Source organism: Taeniopygia guttata, chromosome 4A (genome assembly GCF_048771995.1).
Source record: "Taeniopygia guttata chromosome 4A, bTaeGut7.mat, whole genome shotgun sequence".
Taxonomy (NCBI): Eukaryota; Metazoa; Chordata; class Aves; order Passeriformes; family Estrildidae; genus Taeniopygia; species Taeniopygia guttata.
In genome coordinates, this window is record NC_133029.1 from 19,384,639 (window position 1) to 19,405,663 (window position 21,025).

Genomic DNA, 21,025 nt, shown 5'->3' on the forward strand with positions numbered 1-21,025 from the left:
GGCAGAATCTGTCTCTATTGCTGGTGTGACAGGTGGATCACAAGAATTTCCCTTGGTGGAAGATGATGTAAGTCTGACGGGAAATTAGTGGAAAAAACAACCTATTGTGACTGGCCCAGAGGCCCCATGCATGTTGGGCCTAGATGACCTCTGAAGGGGGTATTTGAAAGACCCAAAAAAACACTCAGGTAGGCATTTGGGATAGCAGCTGTAGTGACAGAGGGCATCCGGCAATTGAACGCCTTGCCTGGAGTGTCTAAGAATCCATGTAGAGTAGGACTTCTGAAGGGAGAAGAGCAACAGGTACCAATTGCCACTTCAACAGTTCATCACCGACAGTATAGAACAACTGGAGATGCTGTGGTTCCCATCCATAAGAAGATCCGAGAGCTGGAGAGGCAAGGGGTGGTCATCAAAACCCACTCACCCTTCAACAGCCCCATTTGGCCTGTGAGTAAATCTGAAGGAGAATGGAGATTGACAGTGGACTACCGTGCATTGAATGAAGTGACTCCACCATTGAGCGCTGCTGTGCCAGACAGGCCGGAACTCCAGTACAAGCTGGAGTCCAAGGCAGCAAAGTGGTACACCACAATGCATTTTTCTCCATTCCTCTGGCAGCAGAATGCAGGCCTCAGTTTGCCTTTACGTGGAGGGGAGTGCAGTATACCTGGAACCGACTGCCCCGGGGGTGGAAACACAGCCCCACCATCTGCCATGGACTGATCCAGACTGCACTAGAAAAGGGTGAGGCTCCAGAACATCTACAATATATTGATGATATCATTGTGTGGGGGAAGACAGCAGCAGAAGTGTTTGAGAAAGGTGAGAAAGTCATCAGAATCCTCCTGGAAGCTGGTTTCGCCATCAAGAAGAGTAAAGTGAAGGGATCTGCTTGAGAGATCCAGCTCCTGGGAGTGAAGTGGCAAGATGGACGGTGTCGGATTCCTACAGATGTCAGCAACAAGATCACAGCTATGTCTCCACCAACCAACAAGAAGGAGACACGAGCTTTCTAAGGCACTACAAGTTTTTGGAGAATGCACATTCCTGAGTACAGTCCGAACATACAGAGCCATCTTTACCTGGTCACTTGCAAGAAGAAGTATTTCCATTGGGGACCTGAGCAGCAAGAAGCTTTTGCCCAGATAAAACAGGAAATGGCTCATGCAGTAGCCATTGGCCCAGTCAGGATGGCCACCTGTGAAGAACGTGCTCTAGTCTGTACCCAGGAACCATGGTCTGTCCTGGAGCCTTTGGGAGAAAGTGCCTGATGAGACTCGAGGCCGACCACTGGGAGTTTGGAGTCGGAGCTACAGAGGGTCTGACGCTAACTACACCTCAACAGAGAATGAAACCTTGGCCTCCTACGAAGGAGTCCAAGCCACCTCAGAGGTGATTGGTACAGAAGCACAACTCCTCCTGGCACCCCAACTACTGGTGCTGGGGAGGATGTTCAGAGGAAAGGTTCCCTCCACCCACCATGCCACCAATGCCACATGGAGCAAGTGGATTGCTCTCATCACACAGCGTGCCCATACTGGTAAGCTGAATCGCCCTGGGATTTTGGAAGTAATTACAAATTGGCCTGAAGATGAAAGTTTTGGTGTCACAGATGAAGAAGAAGAACCAGTGACATGGGCTGAAGAAGCTGCACCATACAGCCAACTGCCAGCAGAGGAAACACATTAGGCTCTATTCACTGACAGTTCCTGTTGCATCGTAGGTATGAATCTGAAGTGGAAAGCAGCTGTATGGAGTCTTACAGGACAGGTTGCACAAGCTAGCGAAGGTGAAGGTGGATCAAGTCAACTTACTGAACTCCAAGCCGTTCAAGTGGCCCTAGACATTGCAGAAAGGGACAATTGGCCAAAGCTCTACCTCTACACTGATGCATGGATGGTAGCCAATGCTCTGTGGGGGTGGCTGGAGAGGTGGAAAGAGGCTAACTGGCAGAGTAGAGGAAAACCAATTTGGGCTGCAGAAGAGTGGGAAGATATTGCTACCCAGGCAGAGAATCTACCTTTGATGGTTTGCCAAGTAGATGCCCATGTCCCCAGAAATAGACCTAATGAAGAGCAGCAAAACAATCAGCAGGTAGACCAGGCTGCAAAGATAGGGGTGTCAAAGATAGACCTTGATTGGGAACACAAGGGAGAGTTGTTCCTAGCTTGATGGGCCCATGATGCCTCAGGCCATCAGGGCAGAGATGCCACCTATAAGTGGGCATGAGACTGAGAGGTGGATCTAACCATGGACAGTATTTCTCAGGTGATCCATGACTGTGAGATGTGTGCTGCCATCAAACAGGCCAAGCGAGTGAAGCCCCTATGGTATGGTGGGCGGTGGTCCAAGTACAAGTATGGGGAGGCCTGGCAGATTGACTACATCACACTGCCCCAGACACGCCAAGGCAAGCGCTACGTGCTCACAATGGTAGAAGCCACCACTGGATGGTTGGAAAGCTCCACTGTGTCTCATGCTACAGCCTGTAACACCATCCTGGGCCTTGTAAAGCAGGTCCTTTGGAGGCATGGTACCCCTGAGAGGATTGAGTCAGACAATTGGACTCATTTCAAGAATAGCCTTACCAACACCTGGGCTAGGGAACATGGCATTGAGTGGGTGTACCATATCCCCTACCATGCACCAGCTGCAAGCAAAATGGAGAGGTACAATGGACTGTTAAAAACCACCTTGAAAGCATTGGCTGGGGGATATTTCAAAACTTGGGAGCAGCATCTGGCAAAAGCCACCTAGTTAGCTAACAGTCGAGGTTCCACCAATCGAGCAGGTCCTGCCCAGTCTGATTCCCTGAATATAGTAGACGGAGATAAAGTCCCAGTGGCACATGTCAAAGGTTTGTTAGGGAAGGCAGTGTGAATTAATTCTGCCTTGGGTACAGACAAACCCATTCATGGGATTGTCTTTGCTCAGGGACTGGTTGTACATGGTAGATAATGCACAGAGATGGAACAACACAATGTGTACCTGACGGAGATGTGATTGTGGGGTGAGACTCATGTGCAAATATCACTGTTTGCTGGATGTTACTGCCATTGTCTGTACATGAAAGCACACAGACATGAGACAGAAGGAAATGTGTGTCTAAGGTTTGAGCAAGTGAGATGGAAGGAATTGTGTCAGAGGGAGTGAAAGATGGAAGTTTTCACTTGAAGTTTTTACATGATATTTAGTAGTATGTTGACGATATGGAAATAAGGGGTGGAATGTCCTAGGGTGATATTATGGTGCTGGTATCCCCAATTGTGTATTCTGTTTATGTTTGATATTATGTTCTGTGCTTTCAGAACTGACTCTGAAAGTGAAGGTTTGTTTTGTCTTGTTATCAGCTGGTTCACCTCCCCACATGGTCTGTTGTCTAGGAGAGGCTAGTGCTGGCTGGCTTGCTTTGCTTGCTTGCTTGCTCTTGCTCCTGCTTCTGCCTGTGCTTATTAGTTAGTCTTATTAGTTAGTTTAACTAAGCTGTCCAATTCTTTTCCTTGGACTGTTGTTTTTCCTTTCCCTTTCCTGAATATCATTCCAACCTGCTCCGTACTGGGATCTGGGAAACACCAAGAAACACTGAGAGCCTGCATTTGGTGATCTGCAGCAGCCATTCCCAGTGTCAGAGACCAAGAACTGGGTGACCACTCCCAGGAGACACTTTCTGAATTTGTCATCTCTTCAGAATGGTGAAAGAGTTTTTGTCATCTGGTGATGTTTTTTTTTTTTTTGGTTTTTTTTTTTGGTGCTGGGGAGTGTTTTGCTTGTTAAATAAACAGGTTTTTTCCCACTTCTCTGGGAGGAAATTTTTTCCGAACCAGATGGAGGGGGGGGGCCATGGGGGTTTGCTTTCCAGGGGCTCCTTCCGGAGGTTTTCTCCCAAATTTGCCCTAAACCAGGACATTTAGTTAACTCTAACTGCTAAAAGCCTTGAAAACAGAACTGGACAAAAGACAATTTACTGGAAATCCAAAATGTAGATCCTATTCAGGATCATGACATTTGTAGCATCTGTGTACACTCAAAAAGCATCTGGCCATTTAAAAAACAATAATTTTTCTTCAGATCTCAGGTCAAACAATAGCAAACACAAGCAGATTTACTGCTTCCCTAGAAAATTTAAAACCTCAGGAAAAAAAAAAATTCATTTCACTCTGTTTTTTAGAAAGAAAACAACCCCAGCTAGTTCCCAGTCGGTATTTTGGTTGGACCCAAACAAGTACCAGTGAGGCCTGTTACATGAAATTTCTTAGGAAGAAACACCACTACAGGGATGCCCTTTTACAACTGCAACAACTTGGAGGCCTTTAAAATGAAGATTTAAATTGTGGAACAGAGCAAACCAAATGCACTGCACAATGGTACCTACACTGCGAAGCTGTCTGATTTGTTCCCTTTCTTCCCTTAAATGTTCCATCTTCCTCCTCATAGTAAACCCAGGATCCACTGCACCATAGTCCTGGCGTGAGGCACGGCTGAAAGCTGTCAAACATGAGGGAAGTCAGTCAGAATTCAGATCGAAAACATTCAAAAACTGAAGATCTATAATTGAGGATAAAAACAGGAAAAAATCTGCAGAACTTTGAAAAACAAATATATTTAAGCATCCTGCAAGACAAGATGCTGCCTATGAAACATCTTCAAATAAAATGCAGAGATCATCTTACTCAAGTGTAAATGGATAATTAGAAAGCATGGAGACTGAACTGGCTTAAATAATGAACTATCAATATGAGACATACAACCCTATCTGCACTTCTTCAAGAATATCAGTCTAGCTTTGAAAGTATCTGCATTGTCTTTTACTTTTAATTAAGTATAAAGCCTTTAAGCCATCAAACCTTAAGAGCAATTGTGTACTGTTTCCCTGTCCTTTGACAATGACTAAGTATGCACAATATAAAGAAGTGGGAAAAACAACTCCCTAAAAAACCCCAAACAAATCACTCTACAACTTGAGGAGCTTCCAATTATTTGTTTGTCAAAGCAGCTGTCTGTGCCTTCCCCGGTACTCTGCAGCGATAAGTAAATTGAGGGCTGTACTGTGACGTCTGCTATGCTTACTGCCTCTTGCAGCCTGGCAAATAAACACACTGTGTTAGAGAACAGCAGCTTACCTGATCTTGGCTTGAGACCAAATGGACCATGAGTGTTACTATCTATCCTTTCATAATCCTGTTAAAAGAGATGAGGTCAGTTTTCTTCCACTCATTAAAAGAAGTAACTTTTGTTCCCATCAAGACACTGTTTAAGTTATTCTTGCCTAAGGAGAGTCCTTCTGCTTAACTGTAAAAGTCTCTTGAAGAAGACAATACAAAATAAATGGAATTAACATAACCTTGCTACATATAGATAAAACTATCATAATGACAAAGAAAAGCAGCACCAGATTGCCTAAAATGTATTGCAGAATGTTTCAAACTACTGCAAAACATTCTGTGAACAGAGTTTAAGCCAGCTGTAAGCCAATGAAAATGCAAATATTCTCCCAATGTTTAGCATCAAAATATTTCTTGAGAAATATCTACTTCTAACTATGAAGACCAGGTTTTTCTCATTTCACGATCTGAAAAGAGAAATGAACTCAGTATCTTGCTATGTACAAGAAATATCCTTGTTTCATTCCAGGGTATTCAGGGGGATGTTTTAATTCTTCTCTCTCAGACTGCTTACTGACACGAGGCAGAAATGTTAATATTTGCTTTATTTTGAGCTAAGCAGTGAGACTTCAGGCACAGCCACCCCTGAGTGAAGCTGGAAGGCTGCACCACAAAGGTGACACCCAGGATTGAGAAGGATGAAACTCCTTGAGAAATGTCAGCACTTTTGGGTTCCTGGTGATGTATAAAGTACTAAACCATAAACTTCAAATCCTCTCAATGACTATGTGCCCTGAAGAGCAGTCTTCCTTAGGAAGGCCTATCAAATATGGCAAATTTGATTTTTGTTTCATTAGTATTTTCATCAGGAAAGATAATGAAGACGAAGAAATGCACCTTTCCTCACACCAGTCAAAAAGAACTCTAGGGGAGACCAGAGTTGCAAAGGTAAAACAAGCTGTAGTATCTGTCTCTAGTTTCTCTTTTTGAATTTTTATTATGATTAAATACTTCTAATTGTAAAGGAAACTAACAGCTTAGTATCTGCATGAAAACCTGGTGACAACAATGAACACAAAGAAATATTTGCTGAATGAAAAACAAACCCACAAATTTGTACCTCAGATGACACAGGAGACTGTGGGGACACATTAATATTATCACTGTCTTGCTAAAAAGAAATCAAAGAGATGAAATTATAAAAATGAAAATTATGCTTTAACAAGAAATATGAAATTATGAAATCCATGAGACATGTAACATTTGTCAAGTATGCTACAAACTGGCAACAACTAAATTTAAAATATATAAGGAAAGGAACCACTGTTAGCTCTTTATATCAAATATTAGTTTTACATCACCTCTGCTTGATAGGTGGATTAATTTTGCTATTACCAAAGCAAGCGAACATCTTATTGTTCCACAGCAGGAAATCATGAATTTTTTTTTTTTTTTTTCAAATAAAGGAGTATAATAGTTATTTCTGCTATGGCTTTGGAATGCAAAGTTAATTTGTTCAAAAAAGACAAGAGAATAAACTTAAGTTCTTAATATTTCACACAACTACTACATCTCACCTCATCATTTTCATTTCCACTTGAACTCTTTCTGGAAGACTTATACTGCAAAACACACAAAATTATTACTTTAAAATGAAAGCATGGTTTTCATTTGAACTAAAAGGCTTACTTTCACTCAGATGTCACTTATTACTAATGAAGCTGCTGAGGAAAAAAAGGCATATTACAGAAACAAAGGAACAAAAAGAAACAAACCAGAAAAGAGCATGATATTTCTAGGCTAGACAAGATCTTTGTTAGTTGAAGAGGTAAGTGCATTTTAAAACTAAACAATTTTATAATGTAAACTCTGCATGTGATAGCTGATCTAAGTGAAAAGATCTTAACAACAGCTAACATGAAGCATTATTTCTTAGAAAAAATTATGCAATCTGTGAAAGCTGCTTTTGTAATATATTTTATGTGACCTTACACTTCAGGAGATTGACTTGACATTGCAAAAAATTAAATTAAAAATATTAAGGTTGCCTTTAAAACTTCAAAGTCTGATCACATCCTTTTATGTATTTAAGACAGTGCTTTACCCACAGGTCTTTCTCATTTGTTGTGTGTTGCCTTCATCACTGCCCCACTTCCCTTCACATTATACAGAATGTGGGAATCCAGGGCTTCCCTCTGGCTGCCCTGGAAGGTCTGGGACCCTGGCAGGGGTCAGGAACCCCCTGGACAGAGCCCCCAGAGACACTGTCTGTGATCTCTGTCCGTGGAAAAGAGTTTTCAATCTTACAGGATGAATTACAAGCTCTGAGTGTTTGATATAAGTAAGAATTAAGTGTGGCACGGGTGCAAAAGTAAAATTTTAGGATTCTAGATTAGGGGTCCAAAGGGGACAAGATGGAGGAAATTGGGTGTGTCTTGTCCTTTTTCTCCTTCTTCATGCCCTCCATGTTTCACTGTAGTGTTGGCATTTTTCTGTTGGTTTAGGCTGGGGATGATAGATATTGGCACGTTATTGTAAATCCAGCACAGGTAGTTTCTGGTATATAATGTTTGTACCATCCCACTGAGGGCAGAGCCCCACACGCTGCCCTGCAGGACAGAGCTGCGGCAGGTCAGACAGAACATGTTATAGATAAGCAAGAATAAACAGCCTTGAAAACCACCACAGATGAATTATGGTTTCTTCTTTGGCAACGGAGCAGAAAGACAGAGACTTTTTACAATTTCGGAATCATCAATACCTCAGATTCCAACAGCAGAAAGTGGAGAAAATTAAGGAGGAATTGAAGGAGAAAATTTACAAAAGTGGTATTTTAAAAATAAATGTATTTCATTGTCTACAGATCAAGTGTACTAAAAAGTAGAGAAACCCCATGCACATCGAATTAAAAATATCATCACTACAAAAGTCTAAGTTTGTGGGGTGTATGTGGCCAGGCTACTACTCTTCATGATGTGACACAAATGCCAGCTAAGCAAGAGACAACTGTATTGTCACTGGTTTCACACAACAGCACTGGTACTTATTTTTTCTCCCCAGTTTGCCAAGGCAAACAGGCTCTGTTTCAGTGGCTTATTGCCTTGCTTTTGCAAATGAAAGTATCAAACAGTGCCATTTGTTACTGGTACAGGCTGTTTAATTCACTTAGGAGACCCATCTAGAGCTGTATGTAATGTGATTTCAGGCATCTGCTTCCATCATAGAGTTCACAACTGACCGGTAAGTTATGAGGAACCACTTCTGTACTGGTAGCACAGCTCTTTAACCAGCCAAACAACTGAATTCTGTTTTACTGAGAAGTTTCTCTCTCTCTCTTCTTCAATGCCACAGTAAAAAATTAATTTCAGGATGAAAACCCTGAAAAGAGGATACAATTCCATAATCCCTTCAGGAAAAAAAAATAGCTTCTGTAATCACAACAATATATCTGAGATGCATGGCATGCTCCATTCTCCCAAGAATTTAATTTCTTTGACGTTCCCTGGCATTTCACAGAGATGTTTGATGGCGAAGACCCAAGAAACTTATTTCTTAAGTGACAAATTTAATTCTAATTCAACCTAGCACTGCTCAGAGCCCTCCTATTTTTCTACTTAGCCCAAAACAAACTGCTGCTAGAGCTTCCCCTCTGTTCTGCAGAAAGCAGACACTGGCACCTGCTGACTGAGGGTGCACGCTACAGCAGCAAGGGAACACTGAAAATATTCCTTCTGAAATGAAAACTACTGCCATGAGATCAAAAAGGCATAAATCACTCATAGAACCATGCTGCAAAAAAAAAGGCAATGTATCTTTTCTTGGCACTAAAAATAAGTACATAACTAACTAAATAAAAACCCCTCCAAATAGGTGGTGAAGGACCAATGACAAGATTTGGTTTTGGTTTTGCCAGAAAACAATAATTAATTACTTTCTTTTATATGAAGGATAAACAAAATCTTTTATCCATTTTTTTCTCTTGATTTTCCTGCACTCTCAAATCCTAAATACATACATATAAATATTCATCAAAAGAGTAAAATAAAAAATTATATATTACATGCAAATTTAAAAGCAACCTTTGAGCATCACAACCTTTGAGTATCTACCTTTACTTCGTTTTACAGTTTCTTCTACTCTTATTAAAAGAAGTGTCACCCACCCTCACTCGCCCTATTACCTTGAAATACTCTTTTCTAATTTGTTTACTTCTCCTTCTTTCTTCATTCTGCCAGATTACTGGCTGTGTTTCTGGCCAGTGCTGCTCATCCACCGAATCCTTCTGGTTTTCCAGTGGCTATAATAGTCAGAAATATTTTAATGTAAAATGTAAACATCCTTTTTGCATATAAGCACAATTATGAACTACAATGGTTAATTGTTTGCCTGCTTCACTCTAGCTTTATGACCTGAAACTTGTCATGGGTTGGCACTGGTGCAATGCCAGTGCACCCATGAACATATATTTTTCTCAAATGAGTGCTGTGAGATGTGACCAGAAACTGAGCAGAGCAGGCTCGTAGGCTTAGAAATAAAGAAAAAAACTTTATTAACCTACACTATGGTAAAAGGAACACACAGAAAAATGTGGTAGTGGGATTTTGAAGTTTATTTGCTTAAGAAATTGTTTAAAATATTGCAATGGTTTGTCCATATTCACCCCTGTTCAGTTTTCCTAATAGTCTCTCCCCAAAGTTGTTTTCCACCTTGTCATGGTTTGACACACCTGTTTTCCTGCTTTTCCCCATGTCAGCCATGGTATATACTTCCCTTATTTCCAGATCCTTCCCTGTCCATTTTCCAAATCCTGCCCCTGCAGCTTGTGTGTCATTATTTGCTACACCCATTTATCTAGAAGCTTCATTGTCACTCATTGGTATATTAAGTATGCACTCTCCCCTTCCCCTTCCCTATCTGTTTTATGTTTACATATATGCACCCCATACTCCTGCTATCTAGACCTTGATTTGTTTTTAGTCTGTCTCCCCCCTGGGGACAGGCCCCATTTAAAAGTCACCCTTTTTCTCCACTTCACATCCTTTTGCCTCTGCCTTTACTTCAAGTTGTTACACTGTGTCACCTGTGCTGCTCCCAGCGCAGGGAGAAATAAAGACTGCTTGGAGATGCAAGCAAGGGTCCTTCCCTTTTTCCTTTGCCTCGATCCTTCTACATGGGTCCACTCTTATCGGCTGCTTCTGTCGGTAAGGGACCACAGCCGGCGGCCGAACCACCGCCCTGTGCCTGCTGGTGGCTGAGGCGGGGAGCGGCCGCTTGTGGCTTGTGCCTAGGGGAGAGTGGGTGGGAGCTAGCTGGCAGCCTGTGCCACCCCCTTCTCCTGTGACCGAGGCACGGCATCAGGAAAACAGAATGAAAACTCTTAAAAACATGCCTCCTTCCCCCTACCCAATTTCCACCAAAACACAGTGAGACAAAACCTTGGACCCTCGATCAAGTTACCACCACTCAATCAATTCTCAGTTCATACATGGAAAGAGGAGTCTCTCTTGTACCATAGTCCTCCACAGGAAACACAGTTGAAACCTCTTAAGTTTCCATGTCACACATGACAACCGCCGGAGAAAATTTGCCAGTGTGACATCCTCCTTCCATATGCACTGCTCTCAGCACCATGCATGGACCAAGACTGCTCACAGGGTTCCTTTAAGGATGCTTCATCAAGGACCAAAGAACAGTTTCTCATTTTGGGACAACAGTCTCCCCCATTTTCTCCTTCCCTGGGGCCAAGGGTCTTGAGAACAGAGATTTTCTTCTTCCCTGAAGACAGAGGGCACCACCACACCCTCCCAATCTTTCTCTGTACAGTCCACTCCTGCAAATGGCGTCACTGCAACAGGTCACTCTCTCCTGCCCTGGCAGTCACTGCAGCAGGTCACCCCCACTCCTGCCCTGGCAGTCACTGCAGCAGGTCACCCCCACTCCTGCACTGGCAATCACTGCAGCAGGTCACTCTCTTGGCTCAAACCATTGCATCCCCCTAAATGTAGTCTCTGTTTTGGGGAGAACCAGTTCAGTCTATAGCTATACAAGAAAAGTCCAGCCAAAGGCCACTCCATCATCTCCTCCCACCTAGGATTTTTTTTCCGTCTTCTACTGACATCTCAGGTCCCAGACTATCTCTTCTCTTTCAAATTGCAGAGGAGTAGTGTTTCACAAAGCTTTCTTTGCCTAAGACAGGGTTAAAAGTCTCGGGTTCCCAGGACGACTGAAATTTGCGGCAGGTTGCCCAGGACTCCCACGGCTTGCACCTTCCCCCTCCCCTTTCTCCTCTGCCAGTGTACTGCCGGCACACGATATCAAATTTCCAGGTGGCACAGGCTCTCTGTCTCTCTCTCTCCCTCTGGGAGGGGGAACAAAGACATCTCAGTTTTTTCCACCCTTCGGTCCTGCAGGGGCCGACCCAGTTCCAGTCCCTTCACACCCTGGCCTACCTCTCCAGGCCGCATGGCTTCCCCTCCCGCACCCAGTCCGTCCGTGGCTGGGCAGGAGAAGTCTGAACTCTTCACTGACCGCAGCAAAAGAAAAAGTTCCTCTGGAGTTCTTTGCTTTTAAACCCCTGTGTTCTCAGAGGTGTGTCCAATGCCTTCAGTGGTCACACCAGGTGTCAATATTCAAATCTGACCACTGATTGGTTTGACTATTAACTTCCCAAGAAAACTCACTTCTTTGTCAACCCAGGACAAAGTTTAAGAGTCTTGGTGGTGATTCTGGTAGAAACCACTTTCTTTTCAAATTCTAAAATGTATTTCAGAGAAGAAAAATAATCTATGAAATAATTCTTGAGAAAACAACACTTTTCAGCATTTAGACTAATTTTGTAGGTAGGTTAGGAAATCACCAAAGGCTGCAAGAAATACACCAGTTTCAAGTGTGGTTAGCCACTAGCACATCTTATTTCTCACTGTGAATACTCATCACACAGAGAAAGGATGCCTACAACAAGACAGTTGGAGTATTTGCTGGTTGTTTCTATCTAAAAGACTATACACCCCAACAAGCTGGATGAGAAATCTCTCTTTCAAAGCATTGTATTATGCAATACATACTGAGGAGACAGCTGAAGTAGATTGATTCTTAAATAATAATAAATATGTATGACTGCCTACTTTATAAAAATTGAAAGTAGACAATCTAAATGGCCTGTTTCCTAAGGGTACCACAATATTTCTATTTCTTCTTACAAGAATATGAGGGCATTTAAAGCAATTGTAGATAACTAAGAGAATGAAATAAGAAGGTGCTCTCTACATTTTAACTGGAATTTTGTCATGTCACGCAAGCTTCTCACTGAGGTATGGGAAATTAAAGACCTACACACTCCAACCCATCTAGAAGCTGCATCTAAAAACCTAACTTAACCTTATGGTGAGGCAATACCTGTATATGGAAAGACATACTAAACCCAAGAAAGTAAAATTCATGCCTCATTAGTTTCAAGACCTTAAAGCTGGTACCACATGCTTTTAAAACAAAAGGCCTCCATTACAAACAAGTCAAATTGAGGCATAAGCTCTCCAAACGGTTTATATTTTCCACCACAATTAAGACACCTGCAAGAACTATGTGTATAAGCAATCACATGAATGCATGAAGTTTTCTGCCATACAGACAAAATCAAGGAACCAACAACAAAATCACTACAATATAAAACCACCACATTTACACTTGAATATTTACCTGCCAGCTGTATGGGGACACTGAGGAATTCACTTCATTTGTTGAAACACTAAAAAGTAAGATGAAAGGTAATATGAAGCACACTACTTTTTTGTGTACTTTAAAACAAGTTACTTGAAAATATCGAAAAAGTGAACTCTTAAAAAGTAGCTTCTCCACAGCACTACAGTATTTTTCTGCACTCTGTACAAGATGTCACAATGTGGCTTCAAAGCATGACCATTAAACTAAAATCTGAAATCATATTTCACTCTCCTTTAACATAACTTGACAATGGGTCTTCCACACTACAGTATTTTTATTCAGATAAAACTTATTTTGAATTTTTTTGTTTGTTTTGGTTTTAAGTCTCAGAACTGCCTGTTTCATTAACAAAAAAGGAAAAGGTGAATTTAATTCTTCCCTTCTCTAATAAAGAAGCCTAACAGAGGAGTACACTTGAATAGGTGACAGAAACTCATAGAGAACCTGTGATAAGCAAGCAAGGCTTGGAAGGTTCCAAGTAACAGCTGCAGCATGAGTCACACAACCACAGGACATGTGTGCAGCCAGCTCCGAAAAACCACAGGTACCACTGAGAGGAGAGACAGCCAAAGTAGGATGTGCCACACTGAAGGAGCTCCACTGGGTCAAGATGATCCCCTGAGGCATAGCTGAACTGCAGAGATCATACCCACCCCACTGCTATCCAGCACCAAGAGCAGTTACAGCTTTTTTCTCTCCAGGTCTGGACATTTCCCAGTTCCCTAAAGACAAGGCTTTGCTTATTTTAAATTATTGATGGTTTCTAGGTTTGGCTTTCTTTTTTTTCTTTTTTTTTTTTGCTTTGTTTTGTGTGTGGGTGTTTCGCTTTATTTATTTTTTTTTTTTTTTAAATTCAAAGAAAAAGCCTAAGTACAGCTCATGCAGACAGTGGATTCCTCAGTAACATATCCTCCACAAACAATAAAGGTGTTGTAGGCTGACCTCCTAGCAATGCTTTTCCAACAGCTCTTAACAGCACAAAGGGACTGACAAGGAGGAAAATTTAGATTTTCCTGTGCCTAAGCACAGTTCCAGTGGCATCTTGTGTAAGACAGGATAAGACATCTGCACAGCACAATCACCTGTGGGAGGAGCTACAACCTTCCACACTGAAATTAGAGGTCTGAAACATAGATTAATTGCTACCATAATCAAACCTACAAATTTGTTTCTGTATCACATCTACTTTCCTAAATGCTCAGAAGAACAGATTTTTTTTTTTTATCTGAAAGAAAGAAGCTCAAGTATAGATTACTCTTGTAGCTTCAATTTAATAATGAGCTTTTAAAAACATTATGACAGAAGATGGCAGTAGTAACATAATAAACAAAAATTAAAGCAATAAAACATTGAAAGCTGTGATATAGTTAAGTATATCAATACCATTTTTCAGATTCCATTGGCTGCTTTGGCCTGTTCCTTGTGTTTACTGAAACTGAATGATTAAGAAGCCTAGGGGGAAAAAAAGGTATTTAAAACAATTTTCTTAGAATATGTTACTTTTACTGCATCATATTTCCTGTAAATAAAAAAGTTTTGAACATTAGGTGGCTCTTCCACAAAACTAAAAAAATGTGTGTAAACACATATGAAATCCAAGTGCATTCCTGCTTCCATTTGAATTAAGAGTGTAATTTCCAGCTCTTGAAGTATTTCAAGTTCTGTATTTTAAGGAAGCAAAACTTGGTGATAACTCAAACCAAAAAGAAGTCTCCTCTTATTTTTCTCCCTAAATAGATACTATTTCAACTGATCTCACACCTGTGTAAAGTGATGCTGCTCTCAACACAAAAAGTCCCACTGTTCCCTAAAATTAGAAGACGAAAGAGAGTCAACCTAAAGCAGACCAGAAAGGATAGAGACAGACTGAGCACAAAAAAGTCTGATGGGAGGGACAGATGAGAAGGTGGTTGAGAAAGAAATGCTGCAAGTGCAAAGGAAATGTAGGTAAAAAGGTGAGGTGGAAAATTAAGAGGCTAAGAACAAAATAAAAAATTTAACGCAGAATTTAATGGAAATTCCGTTTTTCTAAATGGTAAACAGCCAAAAAAAAGCCAAAACTTACAGAGATTCAGAAAGGTGTTTTCATCTGGAGCAAATGCATACTACATATGTGTATGTGCACAGGAAGATGATACAAGCTATTATGGATGTTTTAAGTGTTAAAAACAAAATTATCAGTAACACTTAAAACTAAATGTTTTCAAGTAAGCATCATCTTGAACTTAAATTAAAAATTCTGAACTCTTGAAGGTGGCAATATTACACTTTGACACCGACTCCATCTGCAGAAGTGTGGTGGAAGTGTATTTACACAGAATTATATTGAGAACTAGAATGTATTAAGAATCAGAACACAACCAATTATTCCATGGAAGAAAGTAAAACAGTAGGCCCCTTTTTATATCTCTTTACCATTATGTACTGCAGCACAGCCATTAACTTTAAATGCCTGATGATTTTTCAGTCAAACTTTTCTGATTACTATGATAATTTTGAGCTCAGTAATCTCATATTCAGTATAAACCTCTCATTGTGTGACCCTCAGCTAAATGGGATTATGAGAAGTTAAGCCTGTAAATGTCTGCTGCACTCAGTCTGTAGCACCTGCTTCCTCTATTTTGTGTTCACAAACTAAGATTGAAGGAGCATCCCAGAATTAATTTATACTACAGCCTGAAAAAACAGTAACCAAAATAATACCCAGAGCATGGGTTAGCAATCCAGAATATATACATGCTATTTTAAAGTCATTACTTTTTTACAGAGAACCCCTGTTTAAACTAGCTTTATCTTCAAATGAAAGCAATGAGAAATTCAGTGAGACTTTGTAGCAAACAAGAATTACAAGTAAAAAAAAATTAGACTCAGTTTAATGCAACACTGGCGCACTTGCACTGACACTGTAGTGTAAATGCAATGATTGTATATAATATAGGCTATTCCTTTTCTATCCTTATTATATGAAACACAAGGAAAAACCATTCAAGCTAATTCTAACATACATATACATACAATTTTCATCTACTTTTCACCATTTCTGTGCAACATCTATATAATTAATAACTGAGTTCATAAGGAACTAAAATTATTTACACAAGGTATATTCTTATATTTTCTAAAAAACGCCAGTTATTTTTGAAAGCTCCTATTTAAAAACTGAAGAATATAGATGGGGAAGTAACAGCAAGTTCAGGAGCTGACATGTTGCAAGCCCAGTTACAGAAATCTCAATTTCCTGTGGCATAACAAACTTGAATAATAAACTTTCTTTAACTAAAAAAAAAAAAATAGTGAAGAAAATTAATCTGAATCTACTAAATTGCAGACAATTGGCAAAATAATTTGTTCAGCTGAAAGGGGTTCAGGGCGAATCACTGCAGGCACATTAATTACTGTCTTCCAATAAACACAATGCAAAGCAGAGTATGTAACATGAAAGCAGAAGTAGTTCAAGTTCAGAAGTTACACTCAAAAGTGGTGTTGATGGTCCACTAATAATTTCAGCAACTGTTGACACTCACATCATTAATCATCAAACCCAAATATTTATTGTATAGGTCAATTATCAGGCCAAATACTGATGTCCTGACTGATTCATGAACTAAGAACCTGCATAGGATAACTGAGCTAGAACTGCAATTAATTTCCTAGTTTGATTCCTACAAATCACAACAGTTCTATTGCTGACGTGTGTTTTGCTTTGAATCCATGTTTGCCCCCTGTTCTCCTCCCTAATCCCCTCCCTTTCCCAGTGGCCAATTTTCTCAAGCCCTTCCCTAACCTCCTCCCTTCCAAGTTGTCAACCCTCCCTATCCCTAACCCTTTCTCCAGAGAGTTCTGTGTCTGTCTTGATGCTCTCGACACCCTATTTGTTACTTCGCATTATCCCCCCCCTCCAATTTCCCTGATACACCCATGAGCTATTTGCCCCACCTTATACTCCTCCCTTACCATATCCTCATTGGTTTACTCTCCTACACTCCTACTCCTGAGTTACTGTAAAAAAACTTCTGTTCATCTCCCCCCCCTCAGCTTTGTCTGGGAGCCCAGGAATAAATCCATGTTGTTCCACTCCAAGCCCCGTGTCATCGCTGTCTGTCTCTGTGCCGGACCTGCTGATAACTGGGAATTACAGAGCTTGAAGGGGGACAGTCACACCCCTGCCCCAGCCGCCCAGCACGCCCCTCACGGCGTGCTGCAACATGTTGCTACAGAGATAACATGCAAACTAACCATCTTAAAGGGTTCTAAAACTCACACAATTTTTAAAATCTAAATTACTCAACACCACATTTATATATTCTACTTCTATATTGTGCAAGCACAGCATCTACTCCAAAGTGCTTGCCAGAGAAATGCAATGGCAAGACCAACAAAGATACTGGAAAATATCTTCTCAAGTTTCAGAGTTTAAAGAGTGGAATTTCTTCTCAGCAACTTATACTTTCAGATTTTGTGCAAACATAACAATGATTAACAGACAAATGAGGTGAAAATGGTAGTGTTATTTTAAGGCTAGCTATCTTCAAGTTTAGATAAGCAAGAACTACCTTGAATCTCTAAAGTGTAAAAAGACACTAGAAATCCTGTTCAGTGAGAGAAAGATGATTTATTTTCAACTCGTTCCAGAGCAGTGCACTGACTTCACATCTGGCTCTGCTTTGTGACTGAAGCTGTGCTCTTCTGGATTTAGACAGTTTTAGCAAACCACTGTTGCCAAGTAAAAACCCAGACTTAATCATGATGCAAATTCAAACAGGCTCATTTGGAACCAATGAAAATTATTTTAATCTAAACTACTCTACTATCTTTTGAAAAAGACAAGTTGCAGAGCTTCAATTTATAAGGTAACCAAATCTGAAATCACTTCATTCAACACCCACATGTTTGAGTATAGTCTACACTGTACTGCAATTTTATGTTACTGGTGAGGTTTGTATATTACAAATACTTCCACCATGGGTCAAATGCAAAACAAATTATCTCTGGTCATGCTAACTTGAAAATGATCACTTTAAAACCAAAGTATCAAACAAACAACACAAAAACACCAAACAAAATCCCAAAAAAGTAAAAGCACCATTTTGCATGAGGTACTATATTTGAGGTTGTATACTTAAAGAAAAATAAAAGCTTTTAGGTTTGGACTCAAAGTGGTCTTTGAAGAATCACCTAATTAAATATTTTTCTTAATTAATAGATCATCCTAAAGAACAAAGAAAATACTGCAAACTGGTTTTGATAACAAAACATCTTAGGCTAACTCAGCCAATCTCTTTAACTGTGTTTGTTTAAGAAATGGCCAAGAGCATTTCTTTTGTCCACATTTTAAGTCTTTATACCTTGATGCACGTCCTGCCGCCCTGGTCCTCTGGAAGAGCTTTTCACTGAATGAAGTTCTATAGCTTAGTGGCCTTCGTCTGTATTCACATTTCATGCACACCAAAGTCAAAGACGGAAGGAAGAAGCAGGATAGGTTGATGGGAGAGGACAGGGAAGTCATTAGCATAGCAAGCAAAAGGAGATAAGACTGCATAATATTACAAAAACATACGCTGAACAAACAGAAATGTGATTACTAAGGAGTTATTTTGTGATGCTTAACCTCTATGAGGATTCTGTTCACTGATTGATCATGTTTTCCACAAATAAGCATAGAAGTAAATTCACTAAATGCTAAATAATAACTTTATTGCCAGTCAGGGCTAAATTTTCTATTAGAGGAGATTTTGAGGTCATGTACCTAAAGATACATAAGCCAATTTTAAAATATAAATGCTAAACTAAGAAGTAAAACTTAAGAACTATTAAGATTGTATATCTGCATAATTCAAGACAAAGCAGAACAATTAGCAAGACCACTGCATTAAGACACAACAATATATAACAAGTAAAATTCAAATTGCAGTACTTCAGAAGATGAGTGGCTTGGCATTTCAAATTATTCGATAACCAGGAAATACATAACCAAACAAGAGCCTCATGCAACATAAATAACTATCATATTAAAACCTAATAGGAGAAAAACACCCTCATTCTCTCTTCCTTAATAGGAGAAAATGATGCATTCTTGGCCTTATTTGCAGTACTTCAGGTACAGAGAATACCCTAGCGTTAACATTTCATTCCTATTTTTCCCCTCCCTGTGAACAACCAATTATTGAATGCAGGGCTTGGAGTTCTAAGCAAAACCTGTTTTATCTTTCACACACACACACACACTACTGTTACAATATTTACCTAATATAAAATACGGGTGAATTTTTAAGACCCTGCAATTCATAGTATTGAGATCTCAGTTTCTCTAAGGGCTTCATGTGTATTTCAACCATCTTAAAAGCAAAGCAGCAGAGTATCATAATTACACAGAAATTTGAAAGAAAAGAGCATAGTATTTAAGTTGGTATGAACTTACATCCATTACTGTGAGATACTGAATGAGTGTTATGAACTATTTTAGTTAATGAACTACTATTAAATACAACTTACACTTCTCAGAGGCACTTACTCTAGAAATACCTTACAGTATTTGCCTGCTTGTTAAAGGAACAGTACAGAAACTGCTCTTATGCCAGCCTGGCCACTTCTATGTGACTCCAGCTATTCCTTCTTGTTCTTCATTTTACACAGTTGCTAACTTGTTCTATTACATTCCTTTAATCTGCTGCTTGTTCCATGGCTCCTTTTCAAAATTCTGTTGAGATGCCCATAATGAAGCAGAGAAAGGCAGGCAGTTGAAATGATTCATTTTTATCCATATATATTGCCATTAGATATGATAATGTTAAAACTAATTTCCCCTTCAGTCCACAGGATATTGACTGAAGGAAGTATGACCTAAATTAGCTTGTATCTGAATAAAAATAACCAGTCACAAACAAACTGTAGAGAAGTTGTGTAATTCAGACAAGAAACACACAACAGTATCTTGACAGAGTCCATCACTTCACTCTTTAGCAGCTGGACAAAACTCTTCTCAAAATAAGGTGTCAAAACCTTTTGGGAATAAGAGAGGTTAAAGAATAAATTAATTGTAACAGAAGTAATTTTAACTAATATTGTTATACCTGTGTTTTTGTTCTTGCTGCAACAACTGAGCTGCTATTTTTCTCAAGTCAGTCACTTCTTTGAGTTCATCATCATCTTCAGCCAGCAGCTGTTTTTTCTGGAGTCTGAAAATTTTAACATTAGTTACCTGCCTCACTTCAGTGAATCAAGAAACAGAAATGGCTCATTATGGCAGTAATTAGGCAGTGCTTCCTGTAAGCTTATTCTCTGTCCAAGAGGAACACTCTGTTCAATATGAGAATTCTTTTCTCCATATGCAAGGAGATTAAAAAATACCCCACTATCACCCCTGCCACTACTAGTAAAATCTACTCAAAAATATTAAGAAGATTTACCTTTTTTCATCTCTCCAGTCCTCATTTTGTTCTATTTTCTGGGATTTCTCAGGATGTTTTCCCCGTTCCTTCAACAAAATGGAAAAAAAAAAAGTTAGAATTGAATTAAGGAGAGGGGGGTCAGGGGGGAAATCAAGGCTACTCAACAGCTTTTCTTTTATCAGTCTCTAATACCTTGACATAGGAGAATAGGGGGCCAATCTGTGCATCTCCCTGCTCAGGAAGAGCTCCCTCCTCTGCACTGGGATCAATGTAGTCAAACGCCTCCTGGTCTGGGGAGGATTTAGGAAGAACAGGAAAGACATTGAAACAATTCTCTTGACCAAATGTTATTCCTGAGAAAAATAAGTACTTATGAGAAATGTCAGATAAAGATAAAACAGAGAAACTGTGCCTTCTTAAGATAGAAATAATTTTTTCCCTTTCTCTCAAGCCTTTTCTGCTTGTGATTATTACATTGTTTTCTGTACTGATGAAAATACAACACCAACACACAATCCTGTAATTTTGAGCCATCTTCCGACATTAGATTACCTAAGCAAAATATCTGTTACCTAAAACAACAAATGCAGAACTGCTATTACCTTTCTGTGGATCCAGTTTACTTCCCATTACATGACTGTCATTCCTTAATGTCTGTTCCCTTGTTGACTCTGATACCTGGGAGTGAAGGCTGATTGTATCATCATCAGATGGCTGCAAAGACACTCATGTTTTATTGCAGAACTGACATGGAAATGGTATTATATGATTTCTTATATTCCCATCATATCATATTAATTAGAATCAGCCTTA

The 21,025-nt window shown here is 39.9% G+C and overlaps 1 protein-coding gene across 8 annotated transcripts in view; it reads right to left on the minus strand.

Annotated features, from left to right (window-relative positions):
* The window catches only part of LRCH2 (leucine rich repeats and calponin homology domain containing 2), a 53,388-nt gene that overhangs the window by 12,601 nt on the left and 19,762 nt on the right, over nucleotides 1–21,025 (minus strand). For 3 of the 8 annotated variants that reach the window (XR_005980468.2, XM_072929323.1, XM_012573187.5), the window contains exons 8-19: nucleotides 20,815–20,926; nucleotides 20,405–20,502; nucleotides 20,231–20,298; nucleotides 19,895–19,999; nucleotides 18,170–18,247; nucleotides 14,208–14,276; nucleotides 12,801–12,849; nucleotides 9,286–9,402; nucleotides 6,683–6,727; nucleotides 6,226–6,276; nucleotides 5,124–5,181; nucleotides 4,376–4,488 (exon numbers count right to left, since the gene is read on the minus strand). Coding sequence is in view for 7 of the 8 variants with exons in the window: in XM_072929323.1 (XP_072785424.1) it covers nucleotides 4,376–4,488; nucleotides 5,124–5,181; nucleotides 6,226–6,276; nucleotides 6,683–6,727; nucleotides 9,286–9,402; nucleotides 12,801–12,849; nucleotides 14,208–14,276; nucleotides 18,170–18,247; nucleotides 19,895–19,999; nucleotides 20,231–20,298; nucleotides 20,405–20,502; nucleotides 20,815–20,926 (963 nt within the window). In the remaining variant the exon portion in view is untranslated. The remainder of the gene's footprint in view (nucleotides 1–4,375; nucleotides 4,489–5,123; nucleotides 5,182–6,225; nucleotides 6,277–6,682; nucleotides 6,728–9,285; nucleotides 9,403–12,800; nucleotides 12,850–14,207; nucleotides 14,277–18,169; nucleotides 18,248–19,894; nucleotides 20,000–20,230; nucleotides 20,299–20,404; nucleotides 20,503–20,814; nucleotides 20,927–21,025) is intronic. The other 5 variants (XM_030273036.4, XM_030273035.4, XM_030273037.4 and 2 more) reach the window with 5 other exon arrangements.